The 22,388-nt window shown below is 32.0% G+C and overlaps 1 protein-coding gene across 5 annotated transcripts in view; it reads right to left on the reverse strand.

Moving 5' to 3' along the window:
- Positions 1–818: 818 nt before the first annotated feature.
- LOC134275457 (protein piccolo-like) overlaps positions 819–22,388 on the reverse strand; it is a 33,474-nt gene continuing 11,904 nt past the window's right edge. For 2 of the 5 annotated variants that reach the window (XM_062757736.1, XM_062757739.1), the window contains exons 2-15: positions 20,969–21,004; positions 20,588–20,742; positions 15,060–15,145; positions 14,552–14,692; positions 13,303–13,343; positions 11,011–11,297; positions 10,318–10,338; positions 7,188–7,335; positions 6,238–6,297; positions 5,300–5,383; positions 4,985–5,081; positions 4,674–4,792; positions 4,235–4,398; positions 819–1,510 (exon numbers count right to left, since the gene is read on the reverse strand). In XM_062757736.1, coding sequence (XP_062613720.1) covers positions 1,375–1,510; positions 4,235–4,398; positions 4,674–4,792; positions 4,985–5,081; positions 5,300–5,383; positions 6,238–6,297; positions 7,188–7,335; positions 10,318–10,338; positions 11,011–11,297; positions 13,303–13,343; positions 14,552–14,692; positions 15,060–15,145; positions 20,588–20,742; positions 20,969–21,004 — 1,575 coding nt within the window. In that variant the 3' untranslated portion in view covers positions 819–1,374. Of the gene's footprint in view, positions 1,511–4,234; positions 4,399–4,673; positions 4,793–4,984; positions 5,082–5,299; positions 5,384–6,237; positions 6,298–7,187; positions 7,336–10,317; positions 10,339–11,010; positions 11,298–13,302; positions 13,344–14,551; positions 14,693–15,059; positions 15,146–16,189; positions 16,226–16,817; positions 16,875–17,939; positions 18,033–18,926; positions 18,978–20,430; positions 20,455–20,587; positions 20,743–20,968; positions 21,005–22,388 lie in introns of all 5 variants that reach the window. The other 3 variants (XM_062757740.1, XM_062757737.1, XM_062757738.1) reach the window with 3 other exon arrangements.

Below are 22,388 nucleotides of genomic sequence, written 5' to 3' on the forward strand. Positions count from 1 at the left end.
TATAGAGGATTTGGATACTGTATAATACATGTAAATTCAAGCAAGTTTAGTAATTAATACAGTGCAAAATGTGAGAGAAACATAATTGAAGATAAAAATTTTTAGAGAGGAAAAAGGATGAATTATTTAATTTTTTTAATTGCCATTCTTAACAGAATGTCAGAGAAATTTTATATCCTGCATGGCTGAAAGTATTGGAGATGATGCAGCAGTTTCGCTTAAAGTCATCATTTTGTAAGTTTAATGGTCCATACAATGACCTTGTCAGCAAATACAATTTATCATAGAGTCAAATGCTGACTGACTCTTTTCATACTGATTATAAGGCCATTCTTTACACACTGAGTTATTTCTTGAACATGACAAGGAGCACATTGGCGGATGTGACTGGTCGGCAGGGGATGCTCACCCCTCCATTGCACCAGACCCCACCTCTGATGTTTTGGAGGTCCGTGTTTGCTCTGCTCCTATTTTGTATTGTTTTATGGACTTTTGAGCTCGAATACTGTTCATTATCTCCACATACATGTATTTCATTCAATTGAAAAACTCCTTGGTGCCCCCAATCTAACTGTATGTTTTGGTAAAAAGTAGATTGACACATTGGAAAATTGTTTTTGATTGACTACAGAGAGATGCTTAATTAATTTTAATTCTTGTATAAATTAGAATAAGAGCAGTAATATGTTTTATGATTTACTTGTATATAAGTAAGGCAAGCCTTACTGTACTGGCCTTAGGGAACTCATACACTTGCAAGTTAAGATGAGCTTGCCTTGCAATGCATCTTGGTACTGAGTCACAAAAAAAGACAAAACTTATAGTAAATAAGATATTTTATTCTGCTTTTTTCCCCTTGAAATTGCATTGTGTACATAATAAATAAATAACTGAAAGTACAAATTCTGCACTTTTTGATTTCTCATATGGATCAAGTTTGTTCAATTGTATAGTAAAATAAATATTGCTGCTATTGCAGAGTTATTTCCCCTAACATGAATATGTATTGCTATAAAAATAATGAGTATTGTGATAATTACAGATCTTTTCCCTTTTTCTATTGCAGTAAATGTTGCCTTAATCAGTCAATGTCCATGCATCCATAACTATCACAGAACGCTTCTAGTACATACAAAAATTGTAATTCTAAAACTAAATTTCTACGAAAAGGAGTTTCTTTGAGACCTGCTCCTCAAAATGAGAAATTTACATTTGCTATAATAATGTCAAAACTATATTCTGAACCAATAGACCATGTTCATTCACCATTCTCGAAACTATGTTCATTCATCATCACATGACATGGCATGTTTCAACACTATTCTGAAGCACTAGATACCAGTTTATACTGTGGTAGTTCGGGGACTAGTTTTGTCAATTGAGTTCTTGAAGAATCTTCTCTATTTTTGGATTGACCTTGACCCCTGTCAACTTCCATTTTAGAGCACTGAAGTCAGCACACTCTATCTTCTCCTTCTGGTAATCAGGCTGGTCTACTTGTTCTTGGGAACTGTTTAGAAAAGAAAACAAATTTATTGGAGACAAAGCCCAGAGTACCATAGCTACTGAATAAGGGAGAGAAATTGCGTAGCTATTAATATTTGAAGTTAACTTGTACTTTTTAATTTTAAAATGTTTATTTTGCTAATTACAAAAATTGAATCAAAAGAAAATTGAACATCATCTTTAGTAATCTGATGTCACACAATGAAAATAACCCACGTTACACTCAATGATTGGAATACAATTATTATAAAATGATGTTAAATATGCACTTTTTTCTTGTCACTAATTTTCAATAGACTTACTGTATTAAAAGCATTTTACTTCAATATTTGTACTTGTTAAGGCAAGTATATATATTAATATACTGAACATTGCAGGGAGAAAAGGCCCATGAGGCCCTTAGCTTGCTTGTTATCTCTATTTTCTCACTAAAGTTTGTGAATATGGTACATTCGAGTCACACTGCATCATCTATGTATCAACTTTATAGTTCCCATATTTAAAGATTTTTTAAAATGTACTTTGAAATTCATTATAGTTTTGATGACTTGGACATCATGAACTAAATGATTTAAATATGGATAAAAATTGTATCACATTTGACTGCAATTTTGAAAAAGCTGACTATAGATTTGTGAAGACGATGAACACATGCAATAGTGATTTTCTACTGGTATTCTCTAATATCTTTCTTTTTTGGCCTCCAAGCCATATTTTATGTGTATGTTTACATGTATTAGAAACCTCTTTTATATCTAATTTATATTTATAATCTGCTATTAAAAAAAAAAGTGATTTGGTGAAGAAATGAAAAAAATGATGTAAAAAAGATTATTCTTGACTTGCTCTTCTGAAATACAGTCATACATGTGCAAAGAGACAGTAAAAGCCTGAACAAATTTATTGTTTTTTAAGAACAAGAGGCCCACGGGCCTTATAGGTCACCTGAGCATCATGTAACAACTTTCCAACAATTGAATTTGATTCGTTTTTTAAACCAGAGGCCATGACATTCACAGTTTTGAAAGAGACACCATTTCTCATCACAACTATACATTTAGCATTCTTTAAGGTTTGGTTACTTAATACCCATAGGCAGAGTAAGGAACAAAATGAACAGCAATAATCAGTGGTGCTCCTACCCCACAGGAACCCCAGACCCTGGGGCAACACATATTTCACAATTTTGGAAAAGGCATCCTTGCTCATCATAAATGTTTGATCAATACCAAGTAGCAGATTTCAAAGCATTAATTCATTTTCAGTATATAATCACTTAAAGCCCCCCCCCCCATGGTACCCCTGACTAAGGGGCCTTGAAATTCACAATTCTGGAAGAAGGACCTTTCAATTGCTAATCAGAACTATGTATGAAATCCTAAGACCAGAACTCCTGACCCTGGGGCCGGGCCATGATACTCACAATTTTGGAAGAGGCACCCTTGCTCATCATAATGACGTATGTAGTTAGTTTGTTTAATATCCAGGAGCAGAGGAGAAGATTTTCAAAGAATTGATGCTTGTTCACTTTATAATCAATAGAACTCCATCCTAAAACCAGAATCCCTAACCCCCCGGCCATGAAATTCACAATTTTGGAAGAGACACCCTTGCTCATCATAACTATACATTAAGTTTGTTTGTTTAATATCCAGGAGCAGAGAAGATGATTTTCAAATAAATAATGCACTTTCACTATATACATGTACTCTATATAGCCCCACCCTAGCACTAGAACCCCTGACCCTAGAACCATGAATTTCACAATTTTGGTAAAGGACTCAACGAATATTACAATCCTGCAAACAGTCTGACTGCTTGATGTCCAGGAGTAAAGAAGATTTTTTTTTAATTGCATCAATTGGTTTTGGCCCCACCCCTCAGGCCCCAGGGGGCAGGGACCATGAAATTCACATTTTTTTGTTTCCCTTCACACATAGATGCTATATAAGCCAAAACTGGTTTAAATTGGTTCAGCAGTTTCAGAGAAGCTGAAAATGTTTAAAAGTTAACACACAATGGACGGCACATGACTACGGACAGAAACAGTAATAGGTCACCTGAGTGACTCAAGTGACCTAAAAATCTCATCTGAGTCATTTACTCAGGTCAGCTACAGGTAAATTCCACAGCATCAGAGCAAACTTTTTTTAATGTAGGATTTTATTAGCACACACAGAGGTATTATGAATTTTTGGGGAGTTTTAGATGACACACTGTTATTTCTGGCATGCTACAACATCATAACTTACTACTATTCACCACAAATGTAGGTCAAATGTATGTAATGTTTACTTACTCACTGCAATAAAGAGCATGAACATCAATTATATTTTTTATGACATGCAATGAATAACTATATTTTTAAATTCTTTTATGAATTATCTTTTCCATTATTTTATAGAATGAGGAGGTATTTGTGAACTTGAATGAATATGACATTTCAAAAGTATCACTTAACATTATACTCAGTACACCAACTTTTATTCGTGAGAAATTTCCGCAAGTTATGCGACTTTCTTTTAATTTGCTTATGAATATTTCTTGTTGAGAACCTATTTTTCTATTGTGTATATTTATATATCATGTATTTCCGATCACAGAAATTAACATTTGTGAATGGGAACCAGGCAGATGATTCCCAAATAAAAGATGATGCAAATACCGGGGTAATAGTTGGTTACGGTATATTTGTATGTTAAGGTCTTTTGGTAGTACATGTACTTACACATGAGTGGAACACATCAGTCTCTCTGCCAGGGCAGTCATTGCTGAGAACGCCTCTAGGTCAACTTTAGTTGTATCTGTGATGTCCAGTAGATCAACTATTTTCTTGTAGTCCTCTGATGTTATTGTATTAACAAGAACCTGCGTCATGGCCTTCTCTAAATCCTGAAATAAATTTACATTAAAATGATGTCTGAAATCATACATATCCTTATACAGAAAAATTAAGCCATCCCCTGGATGTCCTCCAAAAAATACAGAAATTATTTAATGTATTCAGAATCACATACAAAAAAATTATAGAATAATTTATCACTATTACGTGCACATGTAATAAAAATTACGTAAATATATTTTCTATTATAAATATATGACAAAAATTGTAAAAATTTACAAAGGGGAATAACTCTTGCACTTCGCATTAACATCATTTGACAAACCTTAAAAGGTATTGCCCCTGCAGTTTTTTCTCGGTGTTTCATATAGATGTCCTGGTAGAGTTTTTTCCGTCGTCTTTTGATGATGCAGAAATTTTTCACGTACTCTAATGGAGTCATCTCTGAATTAAAGTTAAAAAAAAGTTTAACCAAGATTTTATGCAAGCCATATATATGTCAGGGGTTGCTTTTGTAGAGTACAAACAGTAACAACTGAATATCTACAGTTTTTGAGTTTTAGTAATCAAGTCTAACAAAGTTGATGTTAGCAAGAGTAATATGTTGAGTTATTTCTGTAAATGGTTGAGACTTACGCTCCAGTCTTGCCATGTCTATTGGTAACGTAAATCTACTAGACTGCTGGGAGAGAGCTAATCTACCCGTCACCCACGACGTCTTCTGGACATTTTTCTGAAATTAGAAAAAAGTTGATATTCATTAACACTAAGTCTTCGTAATATATCCAAAATATTTCACTTTTGTCATAAAAATTACTTTTAACTATATATATATGCACTGATATGTTTTCACTATTACAATCAAGTCTTAGTTATCAATACATGTATATACATGCAATATAATTTAAGTAACCAGAGTACAAGTACTTGACTAAGCCCAGAGTTACCTACCCTTGGAGAGTCATCTCCTGTCATTTCCATCATAGCAAAATCAAAATTCTTTAGTCTCTGTTTAAGCTGGTCATCTAAATCATCCTGTAATAGAAACAACAAGGGATTCCAAATTAGAAAGCAGGTTTCATTATCTTATTGTAAAATCAAAAGAGGAGTTTCATAATTCAAAACTAAATATACGCAGGTAATTTACCCATGTTTATGTAATTTTACGAGAAACTCTGTTCATGAAATTCATGAAATAAAGCTTAGTTATATTCTTTGATTGCTGATAAACATGTAAAGATTCCTGCATGGTTACATGTAACAGTTCAACTGCAAATTCACATTCTTGCAGTTAGATGACATCTTCTAAGATTTTCTTGAATATGATATTAATCATTTGTGTAAGATAAGGCATCTATGGTATTAGAATTGACATGCAGCAATGATAAGGCTTATATATTATAAATATAATCCTAGAATGGCTTTGCACAACACCACATTTATATGAACCTTAATTAAAGCATTTCTTCATCTTAATGTACCAGCCGCTGTAAATGGCTTAAACTCAGGTACATATTAATCTGAAGATGCACATTTTCTAATGATCGAGACATTTTCTTCCTAATAAATTGTTAGTAATCATTACACTCAAGACATGATCCAAATAATGCATGTGATACAATACACTGAATTCAACACAAAACTATGGTGACCAAACACTTAAAAAATCTTTAATTTATGGACACACATGCAATAAAACCAATTAATGCAATCTTTTTTCAGTAATTCAAGCCTACAAAAGCTACATTCAATTAAGTGATATGATAAAATAATTAGACATTTATTAAGTGTGGTTGCAGCAATTCATAAGTCAAACTATATTCAGCTGATCAATTATTATTAACAATATAGCTTTTTGCTGCTCACAACTCAGTGCCCCGACTGCTTACCCTGGGCAGCTCTAGTTCATCCTCTGTGGGTAACTCTAGTGGAGTTCCTACTCTTGGACGCTAGCAACAGGGAAATCATTTTTTTTTAAATTGCCAAAATTAAGGTTTCATAGATTTTATGCTTGTGCAATAATGTCTGGTTTATGATTTTTAACAAGAGGCCCATGGGCCACAATGCTCACATTCAGAATTTTCACCTCAAATTTCACCTCATCCTAAACCCCCAACCCCCCCCCCCCCCCACACACACACACACTTTGGGCCATGAGTAATGAACAAACTTTTATTTTCACCTGAAGGTTCCTTGGCAGCATATCAATTATCAAATCTGGATCATGATATTTTTGAAAAAAAATTTAAATGTTTAAAAAAATTTGTATTTCAAAGAAATTTTGATCCATTTCTATGGCCCCTTCCTATCTTAGGGCCATTATTTGAATAAGCCTCAATCTGTCCTCCTCAAATATTCTTGCATATCTGATATCATTTGTTAAGTTCTTTCTGTTCTTGAGAAAAAAAATATTTGATATGATTTTCTACTAAATATTTCAGAGGTTCTGGAGACGGTAATGAAAATGTGCACAAAGAAGGTTACAGATAACAGGCCGACAGATATACCATGGAATACTGTCTTATTCCTTTGACTCAGTGAGCTAAAACTTTTATTAGACATCTCTTAAGTTTTACGGATTACTAGTATAAAGTGAAGTACTGCATCATAAAATTTATTAGATGATATTTTAACCTAATCTTTAAGTTAAAAAAAAAACTACTGTAAATTCATAAAATATGCAGAGCAATATTTACCTATGACATCATTTTTGTTAAGTATAAATAGAGTATTATTCTTTTATTTCTTTATTTTGAAAATCTCAGAGCAATTAATTAAACTCTGTAGAAAACTTCACAATTAAAAAATTGAATTTCAGACACATAAGATGCCTAGTTACCTCAGGGTCCTTGGGTGGTGGCGTCTCATGCTTGGGTTGTGACACTAGATGGCGCTCAGCTTTGCGTTTTTCCTTCTTGTCCTTTTTCTTCTCTTCAAAACTTGGTAGTGTGGGAACCTCTAAATCAACCTTGATGTCCTTATTTTTCCTGTAAATAAAAGTAATGAAGTAGTGACTCACAGAAATCAAATTCATATTTGTAGATATGGTATATAAATGAACAGAGAGAACATCACAATTATTATCAAAATTGGTTGAAACTCTACACTATAATAGATAGAGAAACTTCTGGATTTACAGAAAGCCAACTCTATTTGTATTTCAGACTTCCTCAAAAAAAAAATATCCGAAATTGTCACCAAGTAATCGTACAATCGCAGTACAAATATGGCACTCTTTAAAGTGGTAGGAACAGTTTTCAGCGAATTTTAAGAAGATAGTATTGATTCAGCTCTCTGGGTCCACTTTCCTTGAGAGCCATTTGTCAATGAAGAATTCCAATACACATTCTATTCACATAACCTCCCAGGTGCGACAAGGATCAAACCGTCCTCTTTCTTTGCCTATTTTTAAATATTTGACTATACCTATTTGATATCAAATTTACACCTCTCAGTCTAAGGAGAATATATACTCGAATTGGTAAACATTTCGAACAGTGAAATTATTGCAGATCAAAGAACAATATCTGTTTTGCAATTTTCATGATATTAGAAGACAAAATCTAGAACTTTTCATTTTACTAGCAAGAACATATTGTAAAATCTTTTTGCTTTCAATGCTTTTAAGTTTTTTAAAAACATCGAATAAAAAAGAAATTTAGAAACCTTTGCGTCTTTTGATGATATATTCCTCAATAGTCCTAAATAACAATCAAAACTTTGAAAACATTCAGTAAAGAAAATAAGTGTGTCATTGTAAAGCTATTATGTAAATAACAACTTTTTAAATGACAAGTTAGCATGTTCCTAACATTTACTTGGAGACTTGAAAACAAAATTTTAATACATGTATTTACTGTGTTCGTTAAACAAAATTTAAATCTACAAATTCAAATCTACGTCAGGACCAGTAGCAATTTACGAAAAACATGTTCCGATGGTCAAATGAAACTTTGTGATGTCAAAATAAAATTATTGCGTTACCAATTATTTTTAAATAATCAAATTTTTGAGAAATAGAACCCTTGCCTTACCTGTCTTTCCAATGAGATTAAAATAAACTTTTGACAAGTTGACAAGCAATCCCCTCAAAATGATATGAATGAAAATATATTCAGTGAAATAATTATAAACTTGTTTCCATGATGCTTATCACCGGCCAGCTGATAAGCTCGACATATTTTCCTTCAACTCTATGTACACAGGGCAAATCTACCCAATTGATTGACAAGGGAAATTGATTGCACAGATTTACAGTCGGGAAAATCAATGTCCTCGGATTATTCCCCCATCAATTGATAGATCTGATTAATGACTTTTTATGGAGTTTTCCAACTGTTCTATAATGTCTCTAACATGCTAAATCTTTCATGATCGAGGCTTTCTTCTCAAATTGATTACAAAATCTTTCTCAACCATAAACCATAACATGAGGGGAAAAAATCTAGTGCGCGTTGACTTTTTTAGCTCAAAGTTTAATTTTTGAATTGAGTTTTTTTTTAAACAATTACTAAATTAATTCATTAATATTGATAAAATTTCTAACCTTTTTAAGAATCAAAATTCCTTTTCCCACAAAAGAGCCTAATTCCAATGTCCAAGTACAATAAAGCAGACTGGAGACAAATTGCTCCCTGGAACATTGTCCAATATTGACAACTGTCAAATTGACTTAAATTCCCCTATTTTACCACCCCAGAATATGTACAAGTGGAGATTTTAAAAGTCTGGTTTAAATTCTTTTATTGAATTTTATTTTCAATACCCATGTTCAGAAACTTCAGTGACATTCGAGGATTGTAATTAAAAGCCCACCGTATTCTTGCCTGGAAACCTTGCCGTGTTTTACCTATAAACAACCTGACGTGCTAAGTCTTTTTTTATCTTGTCACTTTTCTTTCTTTCGTGATAATCTCTATTGACAAAGGATTCTTTCAGTGCACACAGAGATTTGTGCTGTGCTGTTCGATCATGGTAATTGTGCAATAAACCTTTTCTTATCAAAGACAAAAAATACAAAAAACTTTTGTGTTCACCTTTATCAAACTTGACATCAAAAAGCCGCAAGGACAAACTATGTATATTTTACTGCATAGGCAAATATTTAAATAATGAAAGTGGAGAAAATGGCACTCTCATGCAATTTCTTCCAACAAAGATTTTTGTGTTAATATAGAATTGTCCTTGAATAAAAGTTTTTAAACTACAGGATATTACTATTTTTAAAGAGATTTTGAAATAACAGAAAGTTTTAAACATATAAAGGAAAATAATTTTATAATCATATTAATAATTTGGATTCACTCAGGCTATATAGTTCAAAATTTCAAAGTGTTTGCATTCCATCGATGCCTATAAATGTTCCAATATATATGTATATGCACCTACAGAATATTATACTGTTGCATTTTGACTTTTTTTTACAGAGATTATCCTAATCTATCAGTACCTTCAATACAAATGTGATTCTTACTGAACTACTGGTAATTAATACTTATACATGCTGTGCCAAGGGAAGTAACTATGCTTATCATCCATTCTATGCTACATCATTTGCAAATGAATACATTGTATTACCGTATAAGTGGAAATTTTAGCGAGATGCAAATTTAGTGATTTGTCCTTAAAAACTGGTAATTTATTTTTAGTGAGATGTTATTTTAGCGATTTTAAAATGCACATTAAAGAAACTATTGCTAATAAAACGCAATTAATTTTTAGCAATATTCAATTTTAGCGATCTCAACATCTTCGCTAATAATGCCAAAATTAAATCCTCACTAAAAATTCTACTTATACGGTAATTAATTCATTAACAAACTATTTTTTATTTGAAACTGAAACTAAATAGAGATGTTTAACTTAATGACATGCAAGGGGTTGCATACAGGAGGCATGCAGTACTAATATACTATAGGTATAATGATATATATCCTGATTGTTAATGACATGCATGCGTTTAAAATTACCATTTCTGGACAAGTGTAACACTGGTAAAAAGATTTTGTTAAAAATATAAATAAATTTTATTCAATATAAAACATAACCTAGAGATTGCCACATCCTCAATAGGTGTTAGAGGAAGAGTAGCTTTTTCAAATTCAATTTAAATCACTTACATATGTCTTCTGTAGGAGGTTTTGGAGTTAAAAGCAAAATACTTAAAGAATGATTTGTTGGGACTTCCAAACCATTTTGACTTATCCATGGTATTGACAAGATACTGAAGTATACCTGGGTTTTTTTTTATGTAAATTATATTTGTGTCCTCAGTAGATAGGGTAGAGGAGGAGTACTTATTTCAAATATACAAATCACTGATGGTCCTTAGTGTAGGAGAAGGGTGGGTGTTTTAATTATTACAGTACTGTTTATTTGTCCTTAGTAGGTAGAGTTAGAGGATGGGGAGTGGTTATTTCAAATGTAAATCACTTACATGACCTCAGTAGGGTAAGTGGGAGGAGGAGGGGTAGCTATTTTATCGATATATATAAATCAACTGTGTGTCCTCAATGGGTGTTAAAGAGAGGAAGAGGTGCCTATTCTAAAATTACTTTCATGTCTTCATTAGGAGTCGGAGGGGTTAGTACATTAAATATATATCACTTAGCATATCCTCAATAGGAGGACTCAGGTTCAAAATTTAAATATAACAGACTTACGTGTCCTCAATAGGAGGTGTGGGAGGGGGAGGGGTAACTGGTTTGGGGGGTTCCACTTTCTCCTCCATCTCCTCTTTAGTTTTCCTCGTCCTGTGTATAGGTTTCTTCTCCTTCTTATTGATGGCCCTCTTTCTTTTTTCTTCCTCCTCAGCTTCTCGAAGAGATTTTAGGAGGTCTTCATCTTTGCTGAGGTCATCTTTTGGGGTCAAGGGTTCAGGGGTCGGTGGAGGTTGAACTGGAGATCGGCGACCATCTTTGTCATTAGGAACAGTGATAGGTTCTGGTTTCTGTTTAAGGAAAAAAATCATAAGTAAATTAATAAAGTATTTATTAAAGTAAATAAGAGTAGTATAAGATGAATGACTTTCACCTATGATTTTTTTTACATTTTTCTGACAATTACTCCATTTCAAAACCAATATTATATGGATTTTTTCTCTTTGTTCACAATACATGTATTTCCACTAATGAAAATTTGAGATGGATAAAGGAAAAAAATATTTAAAATACTACCGGTAGTTTATTGAACTGACAAAATTAGGAAAGAAAGCGGCGTCAAAAAGTAGCTTGAAGGACTGTTGGCCACGAGTGTAGTATTATAAGATTACTTAGTATGATATTTCATATACTACCAATGGTTTGCTTTATTGCAGCCAGCTAGGTCACATTTGATTAAAATGAGTATGTAGTATTTCAAATATTTAATTGTCTTCATTGCAGTCCATCATAATAATTAATAAATCATATCAAAATTTCAAAACCATTGAGTATTTCCAAAATAAATTTACTTATTAAGTAATACCTTTCTTTAAATCCTGTCAATACAGACACCAAACATATAGTTCTCCAAAACTTAAATGATTTTGAAGTATTGAGCTGACACTATGGGCACATAAAATATTCACAGTTAAACCTCACCACCAACTGTCTCTGTAATTCCAAGTTCATAAAATCCAAATCATTCCATAATCAAGCAGAATTTAAGATTGCAGTACCTCACATCAGTCTTGTCAACAATTATTGGGATTAAGCCATTAATTACATGCCTATGGAGCCCTACAAGGCTGATACATCACTAATTTGTGTTAAAATGATTACAGAATCAACCAAGCAAAGGTCTTGGCAACAGAGGCAGACAGGTTAAAAAATCAATTTCTGCTCAGGACCATTTCAATGAGTATAGATCTGGCTCTGTTAGCTGCTCTATTACTGAAACAGGTTTTAAAATTCAAACACTTTATACCTGTAATTTGTTCATTGTTAATATTTTCAAATTGTGTACATGTACTTATTGATGTTGATATAATTACATTTCCTCTTATGACTATTGGATGTGAATATTTGTCTCATGAATTTCTACAGAAAATTGCATTGTGTAATGTGGGAAAGCAGCATTATAGATTTACCTTAAACAAATGGCCTTAATCAGATATTCTGTGAATTATTCATTACGGTACTGTACTTATCTGAATTTCTCAGACACTAAAATGGAGCCAATAACAGGGATCGACACTAACTTTCAAACCATAGTTGTCAGCAGGGCTAGCCATTTCTAAATACTACTAGCCCTGTTCATGTATTAGTTGTCCATCAGCCGAAGGCTGGTGGCAGAGTCGCGAAGTGACGAGGGGGGTAGGTGCGGGAGGGGGTTTCCCCCTCCTGCTGGTGGGGGTACGGGGGGCCTCCACCGGGAAATTCTGAAAATAGAGATGCCAAATCCTGCATTCTGGCTGTATTTTGGGTAAAAATTATATGTATTTTCATGATTGTACCTAAACAATCGAAAAAGTCAACATTTATAATCATTTAGAGTATTTCAAATCACCTTTAAAGTTGACATTTTGACTTACAAAAATAATAATTATGATGATAAAACATGTTTGAAAATAGATTTAATTATTAATTGTTAGACACATTGTGTGCAATTGATAATTGTTTCTGTTGCTCTAAGTGAGAATTTGATAAAATTCTTAGTAGCCCTGCAGGGCAAGTTTAAAGGCATGTTTAGTAGCCCGACCTCAATATTCAGTTGTCCCGGGCCAGCGGGCTACCGTTAGTGTCGAACCCTGAATAATAGCTAGCCTCAGCAAATATGACAGGAATTCTTTTTTCCCTTGGAAAAATTAAATGTGATATGATATCATATCTCTCTGACATTTTGATTCATATTTCCCCACAATAAAGATTTTAAATTTAGTATTTTTCTAAAGTCAAACAATTCCTTTTCCAGACTTGCCCCCCCCCAAAAAAAGTAAAAGAAAGATAGACTATCAGATGCTTTTTATTACTTGCCTTCTTTTCATCATTGTTATCAGTTTTAGTGGCAGGTTTGCCTACAGAAAAAGAGAAAAATAATAGGCTATCAAAAATGCTTTAACTCGAGTATCTGAACTGCATTAATTCTTTAAAATGCATTTGAATTATGCAGAACCAAAAATGCATTGCTAAGCTTACCGTATATACTCGCCTATAAGTCGGATTTTTGGGAGTAAAATTCTGGTCCAAAACTCCATGTCCGACTTATAGGCAAGCTATACAATGAATGGTATTTTATGAGGTCAGTCCTTATGATTATATGCTTATTAAATACAACCGACTTATAGGCGGACCGACTTATAGGCGAGTATATACGGTATTTTGGAGAGAAGCAAAATAAAATGATAAATTAACTGTATTGTATTTATATGACTGTACTTTATCTATATAATACAATATTTCTAAAAATCTTAAACATGACAATTTAATCATTGCATGAATATATTCCATTTAATAATTCCAGTATTTCAGTCTTATAGTTATCTGTTAGAATTACATTAATCAAGGAATAATAACATTAGCCAACATTCATTCGTATATTCAAATGCCACCCAACACCAAAAATTTATGGTTTTAATACAAGGTTATGAAGTGACAATACAGGAATAAAATAATATATTATATCATAAATGCATGGTTCCTGCAAATAAGAAAGAAGTAAGATTTTATCAGAGTTGTCCCCCTTTTGATCTTACTGCATGTTCATAGATCAACTGAAAAAAAAAATTTCCCTAGTTTCATTTTTCATTTAATAAAATAATAAAAATAACTTGTCTGGCTAGAGGTTGCTACATTAATTATGATTGCAATGAGCTATTGTAAAGAAATTATAATATTTAAACATAAAAAAATATTTATTAATTAACCTATAGCTAGAGGGTACATTGTTGAAAATTAAGCAATTAAATTTTATCTGATTTAGAAATTCACTTTAAATCTGACTCTTGAAAAAGTGTGGTGAATTGTTTCCTGACAACACAATATTTATTTTATCTTCTTGAAAATTTTATGTGCAAAATAAATTTATTGATAAAGATGTTTAAAAAAAATGTTGCAGATTTATATGCCAATCTCATAATGATATGTTAAATTAATACATAATGCAAAGTTAATAAACAAAACAGCAAAACAATAATTTAATTAAGTTTTAAGTTAATTAAGATAAAAATTAGGCTGCATGCTCAACAAGGGGAGGCAAATGTCACTGCAAGCTAAAACAGTGTACCGGTGATGACAACTCTGATATCTACAGAGAGGTGTGGAGGTGGTGCTGAGCTGTTAGACCGGTCCGACTTACTGTCAGGGAAATCTATCACGGCAGGTGTAAGTACCGGCTGGGTCTCTACCTCCGGCTCAACTTCCTCTTCTGAAATTTGTTGTCATACATAATGTGCAAATACAAAGATATACATCACAAATATTTGTTTGTCACAAAAGAGGAGTGACTGAAAAATATGAACACTGTACAACATGTATGAAAGTACACAACATTTAATGATAATGTCTATTGTACATCCACTTCAAAAGAGGCAATAGAATTCTCTCATAGATAGAATATAATACTACTGTAGATAAGAATTTGAATCCAAAAGTCTCATTGCAGATAATTGATCAAAGCAGCTACTCTTCTACAGCTAAACTATGTCTCCACTTCAAAATTACATGCTCTCTAATTTTACTAGTTCAACAACTGATCTACATCTAAATAAATGTTCAGTGACACTAATTCTTACTTTTGAGATGATCCCTCTCGTCAGCACCATCCACTGTGGAGGAGGGAGACCCCGGTCGTCCTTCTGTCCCGCCCCGCCCTTCTTTACTGTGGACAGACATATAAAATACAGGTAAAGTATGGAACCATTTGTACATGCATGTATACTGAATGTTCTTAATGCTTTCACTTTTTGAATATGTTTTTGTTATAAATTTAATTCCATCACCAAATGTTAAACGCATATGATCCACTTTCGAATTCGTGCTCTTTTAAAATAAAATGTACAAATGTAGCTTTTAATATTTTTTATGATTCTCAATTGTTTGTCTTCCCATTAGAGCACCTGCATGCATTCAACCCTCATTAAAAACTTTAATCATGATGTATATGAATTACATATATTCTTTTGTTATATGAAATATAAGAGAATAAAATGAAGACTCCTATTTTCCAGATTACATAATTGTATAATATCATTCAATGGAATGTTTAATAAGTTGCTGAACAATGGAATTGCTAGAAACTTAATTGTTATACATGCAGTGTAACTTGTCTGAAATTCTGCTCATTATCCAAAATTATAAAATTCTATACAATATTTTGGCTCCATAATTTTCATGATATGTGTATATATGGTAATATAGTTTACAAGAATTTAACCAAATTATTTAGTTTTATATGTAACCATTTTATCTTAATTGTTATTAAGACAAGTTTCACTCAGATTTTCAAAATTAAAATGTTGATAGTATTTGAATGTACAATGACATCTGTCAGTCACTAAAACAAAGTAAATCATGACTTTAACAGTAGACAAAAGGTAAAAATATGGATTAAAATTATTTTACTATTTTGATATATTAATTTTCAATAAAAGTTCAAAAGTAAAAATGTGAAGTATGCCACACTCATTGGATATTCTAAAAGTGAGATAAAATAAAGACAGACACTGTGATTGGGTGATTTTACAAATAAATTCTAAAAGAGATGCTGATTGGCTATTGGCCAGAGGTTAGAAACAAAATGATTCAGATTGGGTGATTTTACAAATAAATTCTAAAAGAGATGCTGATTGGCTGCTGGCCACAGGTTAGTAACACACTGATTGGGTGATTTCACTCTGCACTCAGTGCTCACATCAAAACTTACTCTGGCTCAGGCTCAGTGGGCGGTTCTGGTGAGTCACTGTTTGACACACAAAAAGTAAGGAAGCATTATTTTCAAACAGTCACTTAATTTATACAAGTACCACTAACAACTATTACTCCTAAATCTACAAGTCCTTTTTTTTCTTTTTCAAGCAATAAGCATCGCAAACCAACTCCCTGTTTTTATTTATGTTATATTGGTTAACTAAAATAAACTTTTGCTATGAAAATAAGCTTTGACAACATTATTACAATCTTATTGTCCTATATATTATATCAGTTATTTATATCAATCATGCAATGTAAATTAATAATGTAAAATTAAATGTTTGTGAACATTTCTAATTTTTTTTTGTATCAACCTCTGATACAAATCACACACATGCATTCTATTTCTATATGCTCTGCTTATAAATGTATGAGATAAATTAAAGGCACAATCAGTACTCTGTTAGGTTTTACAACACTCTGGAATATATACAGTGTATATATCTTAAATATTGAACCACCACACAGTTGCACAGATCCTGATTCCAATATATACATCTATAAGCTTACATGAGTATTAAGCACCATATTATAATAATTGTTTGCCCTCAAAGCAACAACAGTGAATTGTTAGTGCTCACCGCAAAATCCAAAAAGTAGAAAGATTTGATTGGTTAGCTCGATCCTTTCTAAGTGAACTACAATTAACATATTATAATGATATCTGGGAGTCTTTTTAAATTTTAGTAAGTATAATATTACTGTACCTGGTAATATAAATTATACGCAACCAAACGGAAAATAGGGAATTTTCCCTGAATGTATTGTGTAAGGTTTGAATTAGTATTGAGTAATTAACATATTTAATTTTTTCTAAAAACCAGCACATTTGATGTAGTTCAGCTAAATATATATGTGCATTTATTATACTTATCACTCATAAACCACCTGGCATATATAGTATGAATATGTGCACCAAGCATTTCAGTGATGCTGGCATATATACTCGATTCTCATTATATCGCGGGTTTCATTGTATCGCGGTATATTCCAAAAGATCAGATACGTACATAGCTCATATATGCTTTTTGTTGAAAAAAATAGCAGTCTGTCATCTGAATGTAAATTTTTGTGATGATTAAAAAGTATGGAAAATGCGTCGGAAAAAAATTATTCAAATAAAACGTAATTTTACAGAAATCGATCTCCGTTTTTATTATTTTTAGCCCACTGAGTTTTTAATCTAGTAAAATCCATATAAAGTTCATGTTTTGAAAGTCTATAGTTTGTATAATTTTTTATTTCCTTATGTTAAATTACATGGTAAAATAAGAATTGAAGTCCATGTCAACCTCAAGTTTCCATGTTTTTCCATACCACGATACTATGAGACTCTCCAATTTAGGAGGTAAAATGAGACTTCCTGTTTTAAAAATAGACTACAACTTAAATGATGCAAGCTTGGGAAATAATTTGATACTAAAAAGTTAGGCCATAGTTTGCTTTATTAATATCATATGATGAAAGTTAAATTTAAAAAATCAAATTACACTTTTTTATGCAAAAGATTTAAGTACCGCGATATAATGAGACACCTGTATTCATACAAGGCCAAGGTTATGTGGTGCGTGCACTCATTGATTTGACCTATAGCTGCCATAAACTGTCAATCTGATAAAGCCAAACATATCATTATATAATCCATTGTTCCAATCAAAGACCTTGAAGCAGACCCAAATTTTATGCTGCAAGTTCTGAATCACCTGAAAAGGCCATATGTAAAATTGGGTTGGAATCTGACTGTGGTGCCTAGGCAAAGCCAAAGGTCAAGGGCATGCCTGGCCTTGATACCTCCACTGATAGAAGAAAGAAGACAAGGTCAGTTACTAAAACCACTGTACCTCAGTGTTTCATTCTGTGCCCTTAATTTGCAGACAATTGCAGTGCATATGTATTTAATGATTAAACAAATGTTTTTGATTTTAAGAGACACAATTTAAAATGACTTATTTATCATCTACAACTTGCTTTATTTTTTTTTGAATAACTCATAGCTAAATTGATACTTTCAATAATTTAAATGCAAATGTATTCCCACCATGCACTTTTAATTATGTCAACTTCCCAAATTTCTGGCCCCGGGATCCTTCCAATTTTGCCTGCTTTACTGATCAGGAGAGCAAATACTATAATCCCAATTTGAAAAATTTCACCCTAAAATTTTCAATTTTTCTATTCATAAATTCTATAAAGATCTTGTTGCATACTGCATGTGCTTTTAGATATTTGCTTGGCAAATAGCTTGGCAAATAGTCTGCACCTAAACCGTCATATTCCCTTTGACATAAACAAATATTGAACTCAATTCAATTAAAGACTACCTCTGTTCATCAACTACTTTCCTATCTGATTAATTGATACTGTATCAAGGTTATATTATATTTCTATTCTGTTATGATTATGGCTAAAATTAAGATAAGGTTAATTCAGGATACATAATATATATAAATTCCACAGATTCCAATGAAATTAATTCAGGTTATAAATTCAAAGTAAAACAATAAATGTAGAAAGGTTTCACCCTGGTATAAGAATTAGAAATGAATAAAAAAGAAATTTTAAAAGATTGTTCAAGTTAGGCTGTTAGGATATATCAAATTAAAAAGTTAATGGGTATAGAGATGAGATGAATATGTTAAGAGTTATAGAGATCAAGGGGAGGTAAATCACACGGGAAAACTCAAACTTACGGCTCTTTTATGTCATTCACAATAGAATTAACTAGATCTTCCTGGGCTAAGCTGTTGCAAAATAAGCATAAAACTTACATTTACATTTCAGTTTATTTATGAATAACTTGCGATCAACTTTTTATTTTCAATGAAAATTTACTGGACTGGTATATAAAGTGACTTATCAAAAATTTTTTGTAATAATAGAGTTGAAATTAAAAATTTATTTAATTTACCAAAAATTGAATAAATACATCAGGCAGTGTTCATTTCATATTGTTGTTCAAATTCAAAGTTGTCATGTTAATGCAAATTTTAAAATATAGTACTCACACCTCCCTCATGATAAAATAAATTATCAAAAATATTCAAAGTCAAAAAGAATATCTTTAATTGAACATCACACTCTGGTCTTTTCCGATAAATCCAAACCGAGTACACACACAGATTGAGAAATAATTGGATAAATAGAAAGTACGTTTTTCATGGACACACACAGGAATTACATCAATTTAAATGAATAGGGGGTCACAACAAAAACAATTATCTAAGTTTACAAAGAAATTGATTTTCTACCTGACTGGTTTACCTGCTTAGGTAATACTGAATTTCTTTTGGGAATTGAGAATTTCAAAGAATCTTAGTGATTAGGCCTACAACTTTTGAACTTGAGTATTAGCTTTAGCAACAAAAACTGACACATTGCATGAAAAGTCAAATATTTAAAGTTAAGCAAGAAAAGATTTTGTCAATTCATGATATTTTTTAGATCCCCAGAAATGATAAAGAAACTATTAGACAAAATTCAGATGCTTTTTGTATGGTATTGACTATATATTTATCGACTATTTAAAAGCATAATTTTTTTTTTACATAAAATATTTCAAAGATTCATTTTTACATTTTATTTTCATTGAATTACATTTGTCAATTCATAATTTTTTAACTGCATATTATTGTATAATTAATCAATATATACTGTACAAAATTAACAAAGCCCATATATTCCTTCAAGCAGACTAAAGGGATTAAAAGACACTCATCTAGAAAAATCTAACCCAGCAGTAAAGAACTATACATACTACTTATAGCCAGATATGTTTATACAGATCTATAATCTTAGGATAAACTTTTTTAAAGGTTGAACAGCTGTAGTTGAGAAATCTTAAAGTAATGGATGGATTAATATATTTAACACCCAATGTCTAACCCAACATTTGTGACATTGGAATTTTAAAAGGTGTGTCCAACTTTCCCTACCTACATGTATTTAAAAATGCAGTATACATTGTAATATGCTATAAATATTGCTATGCACCAAATTCTTAGTTTGATTATTATCCATTCCCATCCCTAATTAAATACTGGAAAGTAGTTGACATACATAATGTACTTAGTTTATAAATCTCTGTATTAAAAACAACACATTAGAATGAAATCTAATAAAAATTCCTTTCCGGATTATCACCAAACAATGAATGTACAAGCAAAAGTAGTTCAGAATAATATTTATGAATTTTACCTGGACTTTCTGGAATTTTTAGGTCTATATTAAACGACAGCATTAATAAGATCAATAATTTTCAAACTAATAAAGCAGCATTTCATTCAACAGGCCTATAAACAATTTATAATAGAGAATCCCCTAAGGCTAGGTGTTTAATAAATTAAGGCTGTACCTTGCGTTGCTGTGTTTGCGCCACCTAGTGAGCAGGTGCCCCTGTTGTCGGTAGTAACTGTACTCGGAACTCTCCGATTTATCCTCCTCATCTCGGTGGTGAAGCTCCTTCTGTCTCACAATGTCACAGAACTTAGGGCGGACACCCCTACTTAACTGTTTGGAGAAAACAAAAACATCCTTAATGAAACATTAATGCTAAATTATATCCATACAGTCCTTATCTGAAATTTCTACTCATTTACTACATGCGCATGAGTTAGTGTTCACTTCAAAAATACTCGTAAAGAAATTTTGGAATATATTTTCATTTTATAATTACCATTAATAATGTGATATGGTATGAAAATTCTTGCAAATTAATTAGACTAAGTATACTCACATAATTTGCTCTTGAGTAGGTGAGTAGCTCTTTCCTCTACAAGAAAATTAATAGAAAGGAAGTTATAAACACTGTAAAATATTAGTAGAACATCATATCTACATGTATATACAGAACAACCACCCCTTTTTTTCTATTTTGCAACAAATATCTATAAAATATCTGCATTAATATCTTATACATATATGTATTTTCTACAGTGCATGACAACATCCGAAGCTCATGCAGTGTCTTCACACGACAGGTGACAAGATAAGACAAAGCATAGGCATCGGAAGCAAATTGAAAGTGGGTGGCTAATTGAAAGGGGAGCTAAACCAACAAAAAAAGTTAAAAAAAAAAACAATTTTCAATGCCTATATTACGATAAGACGCCTTTGCAAAGTCTTAAGGAAACAGTACACGTAGACTGAACTGTTAAGTTTATGCTGTCTTGAATAACTTTTAATTAAAGATTAAAAGACTTAGAGCATTGGTAATTTAAAGAATAGAAGAGTATCAGATGATGGAAAGACGTTGGGTGCCCTTGTATCTATTTATAGTACAGCAATATACAGCCAAAAAATCTCCTCCTGAAAAAGTATTTAAAACCTACACGAGGCTTGATAAACTTTATGGGTATTTTTATGTTTGAATAAAAAATGGTAGTTTACTGCAGCTATGCAACTATCAAAATCTAGACAAAAATCTCTGGATCTATCAAATACATCGCTGATTTATGAAAGGCGATTACTGCCATTATCAGATTTTTCCCTTTATACGTGAACAGATACACACAAGGAGCTAGCCATTTATTGTGTTTTATGACTATTCATCTGTATCTTTTTATCGCCAGTACTTATCTATGCAGAAAAACAACGACCTCGCCACCCACTATTTACTATGTTAGGATTTTGGCAGAAGACACGAGGCTCTTCTTTATTTCCAAAAAGAATTATTGACACTGAGCCTCTTGTGAACTATATACTTATTTACAAGCAGATATCCTTCTTTGTTTGTAATCAGTTTTCTTTAATATTCTTTTGTGATTTAATCTTTATGACTTGCATATTTAGTTGTAAACATGCCACGATATCGTGTAAATACAAATAGGTTTTTAATTCATTGATTGCCAGCAAATCTTCTTATTCTTTATTGGAATTATAAATATAATCTATGCAACCTTCTCTATTAATTAGTACAATATTTCCTTATTTAAACCAGAACGGTACGTATTTAAGGAGAGGTACAGTTAATATGAAAAAAAATGTTGAAAAATAACTCGGACTGAGTTCGGTATTCAATAAGGAAAATCGAAAATTGGGAGTTGATTCCACAAAGTTTTAAACATTCTGCATGCATATCAAATACCATGGCATAATCAGCTTACTCTTGAAGGTTGCTCAGAACGCCCGCCGTCAATGGCTAGGTTCCGACTATG

This window comes from Saccostrea cucullata, unplaced genomic scaffold (genome assembly GCF_032062105.1).
Source record: "Saccostrea cucullata isolate Sc308-1 unplaced genomic scaffold, CSIRO_AGI_Scuc_v1 ctg686, whole genome shotgun sequence".
NCBI classification, from domain to species: domain Eukaryota; kingdom Metazoa; phylum Mollusca; class Bivalvia; order Ostreida; family Ostreidae; genus Saccostrea; species Saccostrea cuccullata.